This window comes from Mauremys mutica, chromosome 2 (genome assembly GCF_020497125.1).
Source record: "Mauremys mutica isolate MM-2020 ecotype Southern chromosome 2, ASM2049712v1, whole genome shotgun sequence".
NCBI lineage: Eukaryota > Metazoa > Chordata > Testudines > Geoemydidae > Mauremys > Mauremys mutica.
This window is the reverse complement of record NC_059073.1, coordinates 5,383,786-5,397,466: the sequence shown is the minus strand read 5'-3', so window position 1 is coordinate 5,397,466 and position 13,681 is coordinate 5,383,786. Positions and strand designations below refer to the sequence as shown.

The 13,681-nt window shown below is 64.3% G+C and overlaps 1 protein-coding gene across 2 annotated transcripts in view; it reads left to right on the top strand.

Moving 5' to 3' along the window:
- Window positions 1–13,681, top strand: part of CPSF1 (cleavage and polyadenylation specific factor 1) — a 36,346-nt gene that overhangs the window by 18,180 nt on the left and 4,485 nt on the right. For both annotated transcript variants that reach the window (XM_045003749.1, XM_045003748.1), the window contains exons 16-31: window positions 247–327; window positions 980–1,069; window positions 1,344–1,454; window positions 1,972–2,113; window positions 2,425–2,603; window positions 3,832–3,968; window positions 4,606–4,780; window positions 5,653–5,859; window positions 7,416–7,505; window positions 9,625–9,768; window positions 10,245–10,397; window positions 10,606–10,722; window positions 11,102–11,192; window positions 11,531–11,615; window positions 11,918–12,059; window positions 12,530–12,682. In XM_045003749.1, the coding sequence (XP_044859684.1) occupies window positions 247–327; window positions 980–1,069; window positions 1,344–1,454; window positions 1,972–2,113; window positions 2,425–2,603; window positions 3,832–3,968; window positions 4,606–4,780; window positions 5,653–5,859; window positions 7,416–7,505; window positions 9,625–9,768; window positions 10,245–10,397; window positions 10,606–10,722; window positions 11,102–11,192; window positions 11,531–11,615; window positions 11,918–12,059; window positions 12,530–12,682 (2,097 nt within the window). The remainder of the gene's footprint in view (window positions 1–246; window positions 328–979; window positions 1,070–1,343; window positions 1,455–1,971; window positions 2,114–2,424; window positions 2,604–3,831; window positions 3,969–4,605; window positions 4,781–5,652; window positions 5,860–7,415; window positions 7,506–9,624; window positions 9,769–10,244; window positions 10,398–10,605; window positions 10,723–11,101; window positions 11,193–11,530; window positions 11,616–11,917; window positions 12,060–12,529; window positions 12,683–13,681) is intronic.

Genomic DNA, 13,681 nt, shown 5'->3' with positions numbered 1-13,681 from the left:
TCCGTGAGGAGAGGTGGGGCAGTGAGGGCCAGTGGGGTGAAGGGAGGGTGGATACCGGGGTGGGGTGCGTGGAGCCACCAGCACGCAGGAGCAGCAGCCCCAGGGCTGGGTGCCAGGCCTAGCACAGGGCCTGCAGGAGGTGGTGGCACTTCCCCCACTTGGCAGCCAGTCCTGGGCGGGGACAGGGGGCTTCCGTCCCTGAGGGGGGCAGCTCCTGACACCCGCTGCCTGTCCCCATGGCTGCAGTTTCAGAACAGCCCGGAGCCAGACCTGGAGATCGTGGTTTGTTCAGGCTACGGGAAGAACGGGGCCCTTTCTGTCCTGCAGGTGAGCGCAGCGCCGGCGGGGGGTGCGGTGGGGGGAGCCTGGCACCAGCAGGGGGGAGGGGGCCGGCATCTGTGCCGGGGCGAGCCTGGCGCCAATAGGGGGGAGGGTGGGGGGAGCATCTGTGCCCGGGGGGAGCCTGGCGCCGATAGGGGGGAGGGGTGGGCATCTGTGCCAGGGGAGGCAGAGTCTGTGCCCAGGGGGGAGGGTGTCGTGTGAGCCCTGGCTGGTCCGAGTGTGGCGTGGGGAGGCTGTCACTGTGCGAAGGCCCCGCAGCCATCCCTGCCCTGCAGATCTATGGGAGGGGAGGGGGTGCAGGGGGAGCCCCCAGCAGGGCAGGGCCGGGGGAGTGACCCCATGTGCTGGCTAGGTGGAAGGGGCGTCTGGAGCTTGTCACGGCAGAGCTGGCTGGCGCGTGGCCCCTTCTCTCCAGTCTAAAGGCGCAGCCGCATGGCCGCGTGCAGTGCTGCAGCTGCTGGGCATGCAGGGCTGCGTGGTCTCTGTGCACGTGGCGAGGGGCGGCCCCCGGCTGGGCAGAGTTTGGGCTCTGTGCCAGGGTTCGGGAGCAAGGAGGGTCTCCGGGGAGGGAGCCTGGGGTCTCGGTGCTTCTCCCGCCTGGGAAGCTGCAGTTCCAGCCTCCGCCTCTTCCCAACAGAAAAGCATCCGCCCCCAAGTGGTGACGACCTTTGAGCTGCCCGGCTGCTACGACATGTGGACCGTGATCTCGCCCCAGAAGAAGGAAGAGGTCAGTGGGTGGCTGCCCGCGCATGGACGGGGAGGCTCTGGGTTCGCCCATCAGCCGCCTGCCCCTAGAGGTCCCGGCACCTCCACGGGCTTGTGCCGAGCCCCAGTTCCTGCGGGCTGATCCCAGCTGGGTCTGGCCTGGCGAGTCGGGGGAGGTCTCTTGGAGGAGCGCCCCGTCCCCTCGCTGGGTAAAAGGCCCCTCGCTGGGCTCGGCTCCTAGGGGCTGGGGGGTGCTGCGCGCTCCCGGGGCCCGGCTTCATTCTCTCCTCCCGCAGGACGAGAGCGCCAAAGGGGAGAGCGCAGAGAAGGAGCCCAGCCCCCCCGAACCTGAGGACGATGGCAAGAGACATGGATTCCTGATCCTGAGCCGCGAGGACTCCACCATGGTAAGGGCCCTGGCAGTGTGATGTGCTGCCGGGGGCCCAGCCCACGCAATTGTCCCCAAGGGACCGCGGCACCGAGTGTGCGTGGAGTCGGTTTGGTCTCTGGGGAGGCGCCCCAGCAGCAAACTGCCTCACAGGCCAGGCGCAGGGAACCCGGGTGCTGCGGGCGACCCAGGGGCCATATTCGGGTGAGAGAGAACAAAGGCCCAGGCCCTTTTCCCAGCACGTGGGGCGTGACCCTCCCGTCCAACTTGGATCGTTCAGTTCCAGCTCCCTGATTCCCCCCAGGTTCATCGGGACACGGGGAGCTTCTTCTCCTGCCTTCCCTGGCGTTGCTGGGTGCTGGTAATCAGCTGGCATGCTCCACCTCAGAGGTGGCTGCATTGGGGGGTGAGTGATCCGGTACCTGTCCCGGTTGTAAAGGGGCGGGGTTGGCTCCTCGTCTGCCTGCTGAGGCGACGGGCAGGCGGGTTAGTGTAGGGGCTCCGCTCTGACTGCCCTCTGGGCGTGTGCCCCTCAGATCCTGCAGACGGGTCAGGAGATCATGGAGCTGGACACGAGCGGATTCGCCACGCAGGGGCCCACTGTGTTCGCTGGCAACATCGGAGAGAACCGCTACATCGTGCAGGTGTCGCCCCTGGGCATCCGGCTGCTGGAAGGAGGTGGGCACCGTGGGTGGGCAGAGCTGCCACGTCTCTTCCTGCCAACCCCTCAGGCCCGGTCACCGCGCTGGGACCGGGTCGCTGGGGCCATCTGCAGCGTCCGGTGCTGGCGGGACTGGTGCATGGCGGGGACCTCCATGGCCCCCCATTCTGATCTGGGAGTGGGGCCTCCTCAGTCTGTTCCCCATGGGGGGATGCAGGGCTGGGGGAACCCATTGCTCCGATCTGAAGGGGGGTGCTGGGTTGGGCCGGGGCTGGGCCTTGTGGCCCTGGGCATGGCCGTGGCTCAGCTGGGTGGCTGTGTCTTCCAGTGAATCAGCTGCACTTCATCCCTGTGGACCTGGGCTCCCCCATCGTGCACTGCGCCGTGGCCGACCCCTACGTGGTGATCATGAGCGCCGAGGGCCAGGTGACCATGTTCGTGCTGAAGAGCGACACGTACGGGGGCAGGACGCACCGGCTCACCCTGCAGAAGCCCCAGCTGCACCACGTGAGTCTGAGCAGGCGGTCTGCTGTCGGGGACCTCGTCCGTGTGTGTGTGTGTGTGTGTGAGAGAGACACTGGGGCTGTCCATCGGGGTGGGGCTGGAGGGACACACCCGGGTGCTGTCGGTCAGGGTGGGCATGTGCAAATTATCAGGGTACAGTCCAGACCAGTGGGGAGCTGTGTCAGCCCTGCCCTGCAGTCTGCCAGCATGTGAGGCACCCCCTGAACGCGTGTGTGGGACTGCAGCCTGCCAGCCACACCTGGGTCGCCAGCCTGGGTTGCGCTGCAGGGTGACCCCAATGCACCCCCAGTGCCAGCTCTTCTCCCAGAAATGTACGTCCTGTACTGCCCAGCCCGCTCCTGGGTAGGGCAAATACTTTCCTTTAAGGGCGGAATATGCCAGTTTATCTCAAAGTGTTATTCCGACGCTTCAGTTTAAACACACGGGATTGGATAAAACCGTAAAACAAGTTTATTAACGACACAGAGAGAGATTGAGAGTCCAAGTAATGAGGCCTAAAAGTCAGAAATGGTCACAAGAAAATAAAGACCAGACGTTTACTAATAACTAACTAGATTAGATTCGAGCAGCGTTTCTCACCACATGCTCCAGCAGATTACTGACCAGACCCCTCCCCCAGAGTCCAACGCCTGCTTCTCTTGTCTCTTCGGGAGCGGTAAATGCGATGGGCGGGGCGAGGGAGGGGGGACTTGGGGTGTTTGTCCCTCAGTTCTATAGTTTCAGGCCCCCTCTTGAAAAGCGATTCCAGCTGGGCACCAGGAGACACAGAGTCTGTGTGGAAGGATGTTCCCTGCTGCTTTTCCTCACCCGTTTGAATTTACTTTGTCTTCCCTCCCTGCTTGACGACTATTTACGCTCCAATGCAAATGAAGCAGAGCACCCATTCCTTGGTGTAGGACAGGCCTCTTTGCCAGCTTCTGCCTGGGCAGGGTCGTGGGGTTTGGCACACGTGTTAATCACACCAGACAGGGGAATCTTGCCACGTCACACAATGTTGCCACACACACGTTACCAGGCTGATACTGACCAGCACGTGATGAGTTTTCAGTGATCCCTCCCCCGGGGTACCTTGTACAGAGATGGTTACTGTAGCGTGCAGGGTGTGAATGCAGGGGCGTGTGCTGTCACATGCCCCCGGGGCTCAGGGCCTGGGGACAGCCTGGGCATCTCCTCGCTGTGCGAGCTGGTACCTGCAGCCTCTCCCTTGCAGCAATCCAAGGTGATCGCGCTGTGCGTGTACCGCGACGTCAGAGGCATGTTCACCACGGAGAGCAGGACAACCAGCTCCAGGGATGAGCTCTCCCTCAGGAGCCACTCGGAGGTGGAGACCGTCATCCAGGACATCAGGTGCGAGAGAGGCTGGGGCCTTTCTCCGGCCATCGGGGACGGGCAGGTGGGTGGGGAGAGGCGCACGTGGCAGGGTGGCTTTAGCCCTGCTTGTCCTGGCCCAGCGGCCAGGAGCGGCACTCGAGCTGTGCCCAGCAGCCCATGGCAGGGGGACAGGAGCCGTGTCTGCGTGAGCAGCATAGGGAATGAGGGTGGGTGATCTGTGTGGCAGGGCACAGCTGGGGGCAGCCCCCCACCCCTCCAGGTCGCTGCCTCTGTGCCATGTGAGCTATGTTCTGCGCCGGCCGCTCCCGGCCGAGAGAGGGTGCACGAGTCTCCCCCCTGCGTGCACAGAGTGGGGAGGAGCTCTGGGACAGGGCGCCTGCACCCCCCGTAACAGCCTCTCCCTGCTTCCCCCGCCCCGGCCGAGAGAGGGTGCACGAGTCTCCCCCCTGCGTGCACAGGGTGGGGAGGAGCTCCGGGACAGGGCGCCTGCACCCCCCGTAACAGCCGCTCCCTGCTCCCCCCGCCCCGGCCAAGAGAGGGTGCACGAGTCTCCCCCCTGCGTGCACAGGGCGGGGAGGAGCTCTGGGACAGGGCGCCTGCACCCCCCGTAACAGCCGCTCCCTGCTCCCCCCGCCCCGGCCGCCCGGCGCAGTAACACGGTGGACGACGAGGAGGAGATGCTCTACGGGGACTCCAGCTCGCTCTTCAGCCCCACCAAGGAGGAGCCGCGCCGCAGCAGCCTGCCGCTGGCTGACCGGGACCCCCACCAGTACAAAGTGGAGCCCACGCACTGGTGTGTGCTGGTGCGGGAGAACGGAGCCATGGAGGTAAGGCCTGGTCCAACCCCTCCCGAAGGGGCTGATCTGCCACTGCCTGGAGAGCAGCCCCTGCCCACCTCGTGCTGCCCCTGGGATCTTGGAAGCTAAGCAAGGTTCAGTCTGGTCGAGGCTTGGATGGGAGACCGCCGGGTTCAAAACGGCCTGCAGGGGGTGGGCTAGGGGGCTTAGTACTTGGTGCCCTGCCCCCGGAGTGAGGGGTGACTAATGCCCCAGTGCGGTACTAGGGGGCGCTGTGGCATTAGCGAGTCTGTGGGGGCGCTGACCCCAGGGGACCCCCAGGAGATGCTGTGCTGCTGGTGGGTGAGGTGTGAAACCAAGGCCCAGTGGTTACCCCCAGAGGTGGGAGATGAGTCCCAGCCAGATCTCAGCTCTGCTCTGAATCCCCCGAAGAGTCGGCTGGCTACAGCATTCCCCTGAGCGTGACCCCATGCTGCTGCTGGGCCTGTTCTGGGGCGTTTCTAGGACTCCCCCTTGCATGAAATCGCTCTCCTGGGGTGCAGGAGCCCTAAAGGGGAGCAGTTAAACTGAGACAAGGGAATCATGTTGACCCCATGCGTGATTAACCTGTGGAACTCCTGGCCACAAGACTGAATCCAAGAGCTTAGAAAGGCCATGCCATGATGTTCCCATGGCTAATGAGACTAGCAGCACCAGCCATCCTGCTCCAGGGTCTGAGCCAGGCCGAGGGAGGGGGCTTGGGAGACCTTTCTGCAGGGGCTGTTATCCGGGGATGGTCCCTGCAGCTCCCCAGGACAGCTGGCAATGGGCTGGACAGACCCTGCTCTGACCTCGTGTGGGGATTCCTATGAGGAGCCTCCATGGACCCCTGCCCAGCTCAGTTGCTGTCTCTCTCCCTGCAGATCTATCAGCTGCCTGACTGGCGCCTGGTCTTCCTGGTGAAGAACTTCCCCATGGGCCAGCGGGTGCTGGTGGACAGCTCGTTCGGGCAGCCCGCGGCCCAGGGCGATGCCAAGAAGGAGGAGGTGACGCGGCAGGGGGAGATGCCCCTGGTGAAGGAGGTCCTGCTGGTCGCACTGGGCAATCGGCAGAGCCGGCCGTACCTGCTGGTGAGCTGGGTCGTGGCAGGCTTCCCCGGCGCTGTGTGCACGTACCAGGCAGGGGCGCAGCGAGGGGGCTGCAGGGCGGGGCGCAGAGGGCTGCTTACTGCGGCGGGGGGGTGCATAACTGGTTGGAAAACTGTCCCAGAGAGGAGTTCTCAGTGGTTCGCAGTCAGGCTGGAAGGGCCTAACGAGTGGGGTCCCGCAGGGATCGGTTCTGGGTCCGGTTCTCCAATATCTTCACCACGAGTTAGCTCCTGGCACAGCTAGTACACTTACAGAGTGTGCGGGCGATACCGTGCTGGGGGGGCAGCCAGCCGGCCAGCGGGAGTGCGCTGGGGGGCAGCGCGGGGCTGGGGGCTGTAGTGCTCTGGCCGGCCAGCGTGTGTGTGGGGAGGGGCGGGGGGAGCAAGCCGGGGGGGGGGCAAAGGGAAATGTAGGCTGAATAGTAAGATAACATTCGGGGCACAAGGGAGCGCTGGTTAGGAGTGGTGGGAGCCCGTCCCTGAGCCGGTCTGTCTGAGGGGGACCGGCCTGCCCGTCCCTGGGGCGTCTGTCTGAGGGGGGCCGGCCTGCCCGTCCCTGGGCCGGTCAGTCTGTCTAAGGAGGGCCGGCCTGCCCGTCCCTGGGCCGGTCAGTCTGTCTAAGGAGGGCCGGCCTGCCCGTCCCTGGGCCGGTCAGTCTGTCTAAGGAGGGCCGGCCTGCCCGTCCCTGGGCCGGTCTGTCTGTCTAAGGAGGGCCGGCCTGCCCGTCCCTGGGCCGGTCTGTCTGTCTAAGGAGGGCCGGCCTGCCCGTCCCTGGGCCGGTCAGTCTGTCTAAGGAGGGCCGGCCTGCCCGTCCCTGGGCCGGTCAGTCTGTCTAAGGAGGGCCGGCCTGCCCGTCCCTGGGCCGGTCAGTCTGTCTAAGGAGGGCCGGCCTGCCCGTCCCTGGGTCGGTCTGTCTGTCTAAGGAGGGCCGGCCTGCCCGTCCCTGGGTCGGTCTGTCTGAGGGGGGCCGGCCTGCCCGTCCCTGGGCCGGTCTGTCTGAGGGGGACCGGCCTGCCCGTCCCTGGGCCGGTCTGTCTGAGGGGGACCGGTCTGCCCGTCCCTGGGCCGGTCTGTCTGAGGGGGGCCGGCCTGCCCGTCCATGGGGCGTCTGTCTGAGGGGGGCCGGCCTGCCCGTCCATGGGGCGTCTGTCTGAGGGGGGCCGGCCTGCCCGTCCATGGGGCGTCTGTCTGAGGGGGACCGGCCTGCCCGTCCCTGGGCCGGTCTGTCTGAGGGGGACCGGTCTGCCCGTCCCTGGGGTGTCTCTCTGAGGGGGACCGGCCTGCCTGTCCCTGGGGTGTCTCTCTGAGGGGGACCGGCCTGCCTGTCCCTGGGGGTCGGACCCACTGGGGTTACTCCAGCCCTGCGATCGCTGGGTAGGTTGCCTTTCACAGCACGGCCTCACAAGCCTCCTGCCACTTCCCCGGCTCCGCTGCCTGGAGCTGGGGCTGAGTGTGACCTGTGGGTCTGTGGGGGGAGGGGTGGCTTCTGGGTGGGCACGGGAGGGGCAGGAGTCTCAGCTCCTCTCATCCCGTTGGCAGGTTCACGTGGACCAGGAGCTGCTGATTTACGAGGCTTTCAGCCACGACTCCCAGCTGGGCCAGAGTAACCTGAAAGTCCGGTTTAAGAAGGTAACGGGGGAGGGTTTGAGGTTGCCCATGTGTCCCCCTGCCGTCAGGCCCAGCTGATAGGGAGCAGGGGGGCCCAAAGCACCCCACAAAGTTCTGCTTTTTAGTTGCCCTCCACGCCAATGGGAGTGTCCCCGCCATGGGGAATTACAGCCCAGTCTGCTCAACTTCTGTCCCGGAAAGATACTGGAGCACAGAATTAAGCCATCAATTTGTGAGCGCCTAGAAGATAAGGTAATAAGTGACAGTCACCATGGATTTGTCAGGAACAAATCGTGTCAAATCAACCTGACAGCTTTCTGTGACAGGGTGACACGCCTTGTGGCTGGGGGGAAGCGGTAGACGTGGTGCCTTGACTTCAGTGAGGCTTTTGATACTGGCTCGCACGACCTTTTCATAAACAAAGTAGGGAAATGCAACCGAGATGGAGCTGCTATAAGGTGGGTGCAAAACTGGTTAGAAAACCGTTCCCAGAGAGTCGTTCTCAGTGGTTCACGGTCATGCTGGAAGGGCCTAACGAGTGGGGTTCCGCAGGGATCGGTTCTGGGTCCGGTTCTGTTCAATGTCTTCCTCAGTGATTTAGCTAATGGCACACAGAGCACACTTATAAAGTTTGTGGACAAATACAAAGCTGGGAGGGGTTGTAAGTACTTTGGAGGACAGGATTAAAATTAAAAATGATCTGGACAAACTGGAGAAATGGTCTGAAGTAAATATTGAATTTCATCCTAAGGAGAAATGCAAAGTGCTCCACTTAGGAAGGAACAATCAGTTGCACACATACAACACTGTAACAACATACAACACATGTGACACTGTAGCAAAAAAAGCAAACATCATTCTGGGCTGTATTCGCAAGTGTGTTGTGAGCAAGACATGAGAAGTAATTTTTCTTCTCTGCTCTGTGCTGATACGGCCTCAGCTGGAGTATTGTGTCCAGTTCTGGGTGCCACATTTCAGGAAAGATGTGGACAAATTGGAGAGAGTCCAGAGAAGAGCAACAAAAATGAGTAAAGGTTTAGATAACATGAGCTATGAGGGAAGATTGAAAAAATCGGGTTTGTTTAGGCTGGAGAAGAGACAACTGAGAGGCGACATGAGAACAGTTTTCAAGTACATAAAAGGTTGTTACAAGGAGGGTGGAGAAAAATTGCTCTCCTTAACCCTAGAGGACAGGGCCAGAAGCAATGGGCTTAAATTGCAGCAAGGGAGGGTTAGGTTGGCTGTTAGGAAAAGCTTCCTGACTGTCAGGGTGGTTAAACACTGGAATAAATTGCCCAGGGAGGTTGTGGAATCTCCATCCTTGGGGATGTTTAAGAGCAGGTTGGACAAACACCTGTCAGGGATGAGCTAGATCAGGGGTAGGCAACCTATGGCCCGGGTGCCGAAGGCGGCACGTGAGCTGATTTTCAGTGGCACTCGCACTGCCTGGGTCCTGGCCACCGGTCCGGGGGGCTCTGCATTTTAATTTAATTTTAAATGAAGCTTCTTAAACATTTTAAAAACCTGATTTACTTTACATACACCAATAGTTTAGTTCTAGATTATAGACTTACAGAAAGAGCCCTTCTAAAAACGTTACCATGTCTGACTGGCACGCGACACCTTACATTACAGTGAATAACTGCAGACTCGGCCAGCACTGCTGAAAGGTGCCGACCCCTGGGCTAGATAATACTCAGTCCTGCCATGAGTGCAGGGGGCTGGACTAGACGACCTCTCGAGGTCCCGTCCATATGCTCCCAGCATGCAATGCACCATCTTGCCCCAGTGGGAGGTAAAACTCCCAGGCAGCTTGTTCCTTTCTGGGGGGCTTGTCTGGGGCGAGTGCCCTGATCTGAAGTGTTAGTGTCCCAGGTGCAAAGCAGCTGAATGGCTGCAGCTCGGACTGTCCCCAGCTGCTTCCCCAGGGGCCAGCGCTGGGCAGGGCCATTGAGAACTGGGGGGGAGTCTGCAGCGCCCTCCGCAGGTGACGTGCCTGTGAGCATGGAAAGGTGGGGACCCCCCAGCTGTCATGTGGGTTCCCTGCTTGGTGCTCGCCCCTCCCAGCTCAGCTGCAGGGCTCCGGTCCCATGGTGCCTGGGGGCCTCACCCATCTGTGACCATCTCTCCTCCCTGTCAGGTCCCCCACAACATCAACTTCCGGGAGAAGAAGCTGAAGCTGTCCAAAAAGAAATCGGAGAGCGCAGGGGGCGAGGAGTCGGGGGGCGCGCGGGGGCGGGTCGCCCGCTTCCGCTACTTCGAGGACATCTACGGCTACTCAGGGGTGAGCCGCGGGGGCAGGCCTGGCTCAGAGCCACTGCCAGGGCAGCAGAGGCTGCCCCTGGGTCAGTCCCTCACTGTTCACATTGGCCCCAGGCTCAGCTGCTGGTACCGGGGGCCTGGGTGACAGTGGGAAAGAGCCAGTGGGGCAGCCAGACCCCTCTGGGCGCCGGTGGGGGGTTGGGCACGTCCTGGCGCTTTGGCTGCTGCACCCGGGAGGTGACGCTGCAGGATTTCCCGACCTTCTGCTGCAGGCTGCCGTCCTGTGAGAGCCCCGAAGCTAAGCAGGGGCTGGCTCGGCCGGCACTTGGAGGGGAGACCTCCTGGGCATGGCCGGGGGCTGTGGGTTGGTGAGTCAGGCCTGCGTTGCAGCTGACCTGCTGGCCAGGAAAGAGGCCGAGCGGGAGCCCCTGGTCCGAAGCACCCTGGCAGCGAGCCCTGGGCTCCCCACTCTGACCCCGGCGCTGGCTCTGCTCCCAGGTGTTCATCTGCGGGCCCTCCCCGCACTGGCTGCTGGTGACGGCCCGGGGGGCCCTGCGCCTGCACCCCATGACGATTGACGGCTTGATCGAGTCCTTCGCTCCCTTCCACAACGTCAACTGCCCCAAGGGCTTTCTCTATTTCAACCGACAGGTATGTGGGGCGCGGCTGGCTGGGGGCAGAGCCCAGGGCCCCACAAGGCAGACAGACGCTGCCTGGGCTCTGGGGAGGTGGGGTGCAGAGGGCCTACAGGTCCCAGCATGCACTGCTCCATCAGGGCGTGTCCTGGCCAGCAGCTCTTCTCTCGGGGGTGGGGGGGGCTGAACTGAAGGGAGGGGCTGACCATGGGCTCTGCTCGCAGGGGGAGCTGCGGATCAGCGTCCTGCCCGCGTACCTCTCCTACGACGCTCCGTGGCCTGTGAGGAAGATCCCGCTGCGCTGCACCACGCACTACGTGGCTTATCACGTGGAGTCCAAGGTACCGGGGTGCTGCTGGGGGCAGCCCTGCCGTGGGGAGTCCCCCGATAGCTCAGCTCTGCCGGCCCAGGACCCACCACTCTGCAGGCAGTGCTGCTCCTCCCTCATCCTGGCCAAGGGGCATCTTGCAGGGCACAGCCCCCGAAGGGGGCGCTTCAGTCCTGCCCTTCCTGCCTGGCTCTGCTCCGTGCCGCATGCCCCCTGCCTGCACGATGCCAGCCATGGGGGGGGGGGGGGAGGAGAGCCCCTGGGGAGCACTGCTGTCTCCTGTGTCCACACTGCGTGGCTGGCGGATTGCAGCAGTCAGGGAGGTGGTGGAGGGGCCCCCGGTCTGTGTGCTGCCCCCTGGCGGCCTGTTAACGGCTGCGTCTCTCTGGCAGGTCTACGCCGTGGCCACCAGTGTCGTCAACCCCTGCACCCGCATCCCCCGCATGACAGGAGAGGAGAAGGAGTTTGAGAGCATCGAGCGGGGTGAGCAGAGACCTGCCCCACTCGGGGAGGGATGTGTGGGGAGCGCACTGGCCCTGGGTGTGCAGTGCTGGCAGCGGTTCCTGCGGGGCAGTTATGGGCCAGGCTTGGGCCGGCACTCCCTGTCCTGTGCGGGCCCCATGGCCCGGCTCCCTGGGAGCAAGAGCCCCGATGGCTGTGACGGTCCCCCCAGCCCACAGAGTCCTGGGGCATCCCCGGGGCAGAGCTGTGGGATGGGGGGTCGGTGTGTGACACTGGTAGGGGGCTGCTGTGTCTGTGCCAGCCCCTCGCCTGTCCTGGGGGCCGGCTGGGGACTGGAGCTGTGTTGGTGTCTCCCCCAGACGAGCGCTACATCCACCCGCAGCAGGAGGCCTTTTCCATCCAGCTGATCTCGCCCGTGAGCTGGGAGACCATCCCCAACACCCGGTAAGGGCCCGCGAGTGGGGCAGGGCCCTGGTGCTCCTCTGCTGGAGACGGGCTCTGCCAGGCAGGGGGGACAAGGGCCCGGCCCTGGGAGTGCTGCATGGGTGAGGGCCTGGCCCTGTGCCAGGAGGGCAGAGGGCTAGAAGCAGGTGCTGGCCTCCCCCCACAGCAGAGGGAGACATTTGGGGCAGGATTGTGTGCTTGTGTCTGGGGGGAGGAGCCTGGCGCCGTGGGCCCTGGCCCCGGCCGCTCTGGTGTGGGGCTCCCCGCTGCCCTGACCTGTGCCTGCCTCTCCCGCCTGCCAGGATTGAGCTGGAGGAATGGGAGCACGTGACCTGCATGAAGACGGTGTCGCTGAAGAGCGAGGAGACGGTGTCGGGGCTGAAGGGTTACATCGCCGCCGGCACGTGTCTCATGCAGGGCGAGGAGGTGACCTGCCGCGGCCGGGTGAGTGCGGGCTGGCCGGGGGCTTGGCCTCCCTCGTCCTCTCCCTGCACTTCCTCCCGCCCCGCTCCCTGCACCACAGCGCCCCCTACTGAGCCCATCCCCCTGCCCTCCTGGCTGCCCCCTCACCTGGATGGAGCCATCATCTGCACCCAGCGCTTGGCCAGGTCGCCGTGTGGGGGCTGCTGGGCTGTGCCCAAGAGATACCTGCGGGGGGAAGGGGGTGTCGCTTCCCAGGCTGTCTGCACGGAGCTGGGCTCCTTGTGGGGCCTGCTCTCGCCGTGCCGCGCTCTGCCACGGGACCAGTGAGCTCGTGTATCCCCGGCAGGGCGCGGGGGTGGGTCGCCCCCCTCCCTCAGCCCAGGCTGGTGTGGAGCTCGGCGCGGGCAGCCCTGGGGCCGGGCTGGGCTGTCAGGGCAGCCGGGAGGGAACTGCCCCTGGCTCACAGCCCCCCGTCCCGCCCATCTCTGCAGATCCTCATCATGGACATCATCGAGGTGGTGCCGGAGCCAGGGCAGCCGCTCACCAAGAACAAGTTCAAGGTGCTGTATGAGAAGGAGCAGAAGGGCCCGGTGACGGCCCTCTGCCACTGCCACGGCTACCTGGTGTCGGCCATCGGCCAGAAGGTGAGGGGCCCGTTCCCCAGCTGGGCCAGCAGGGGGCGCCAGGAGCCTCTCCGGGTCCTCCCCGGCTGCAGGGAAATGGCACAAAACTGCCAAGGAGCCTGGTCCAGACCCGTCCCTTGGTGCCACCCCATCCCAGCAGCTAGCGGCCCCGATTCAGGGAGGGCACCACCTGGGGAGCAGAGTCCCGTCTCCTCCAGCTGGTCTTGGGGACCAAGCGCCCTGGGCGGTGGGGTCTGAGCGTGAACCAGTGCCAGCCTGAGACACCGCAGGGCAGCCGCTGCCTTTAGGGTGGGCTGGCAGGGAGTGGGGTGCGAGGCCTGTCCCCTCTGGCAGCGCTGGCTCTAAGCCCAGTCCCCTTTGGGGAGCACTGGTTCTGATCCAGCCCTGGGGGGGGTGTACGGGTGGGGCGGGGGTGGGGTTATGGGGTACGGGGCCTGTCCCCTCTGGCAGCGCTGGCTCTGACCAGCCCCAGGGGGTGGGGAGTGGCTGGTTGGGGGGGGTTATGGGGTACGGGGCCTGTCCCCTCTGGCAGCGCTGGCTCTGACCAGCCCCAGGGGGTGGGGAGTGGCTGGTTAGGGACGGGTTAAGGGGTACGGGGCCTGTCCCCTCTGGCAGCGCTGGCTCTGACCAGCCCCAGGGGGTGGGGAATGGCTGGTTGGGGGGGGGTTGGGGGGTACGGGGCCTGTCCCCTCTGGCAGCACTGGCTCTGACCAGCCCCAGGGGGTGGGGAGTGGCTGGTTGGGGGGGGGTATGGGGTACGGGGCCTGTCCCCTCTGGCAGCACTGGCTCTGACCAGCCCCAGGGGGTGGGGAGTGGCTGGTTGGGGGGGGTTGTGTGTTACGGGGCCTGTCCCCTCTGGCAGCGCTGGCTCTGACCAGTCCCAGGGGGTGGGGAATGGCTGGTTGGGGGGGGTTATGGGGTACAGGGCCTGTCCCCTCTGGCAGCGCTGGCTCTGACCAGCCCCAGGGGGTGGGGAGTGGCTGGTTGGGGGGGGTTATG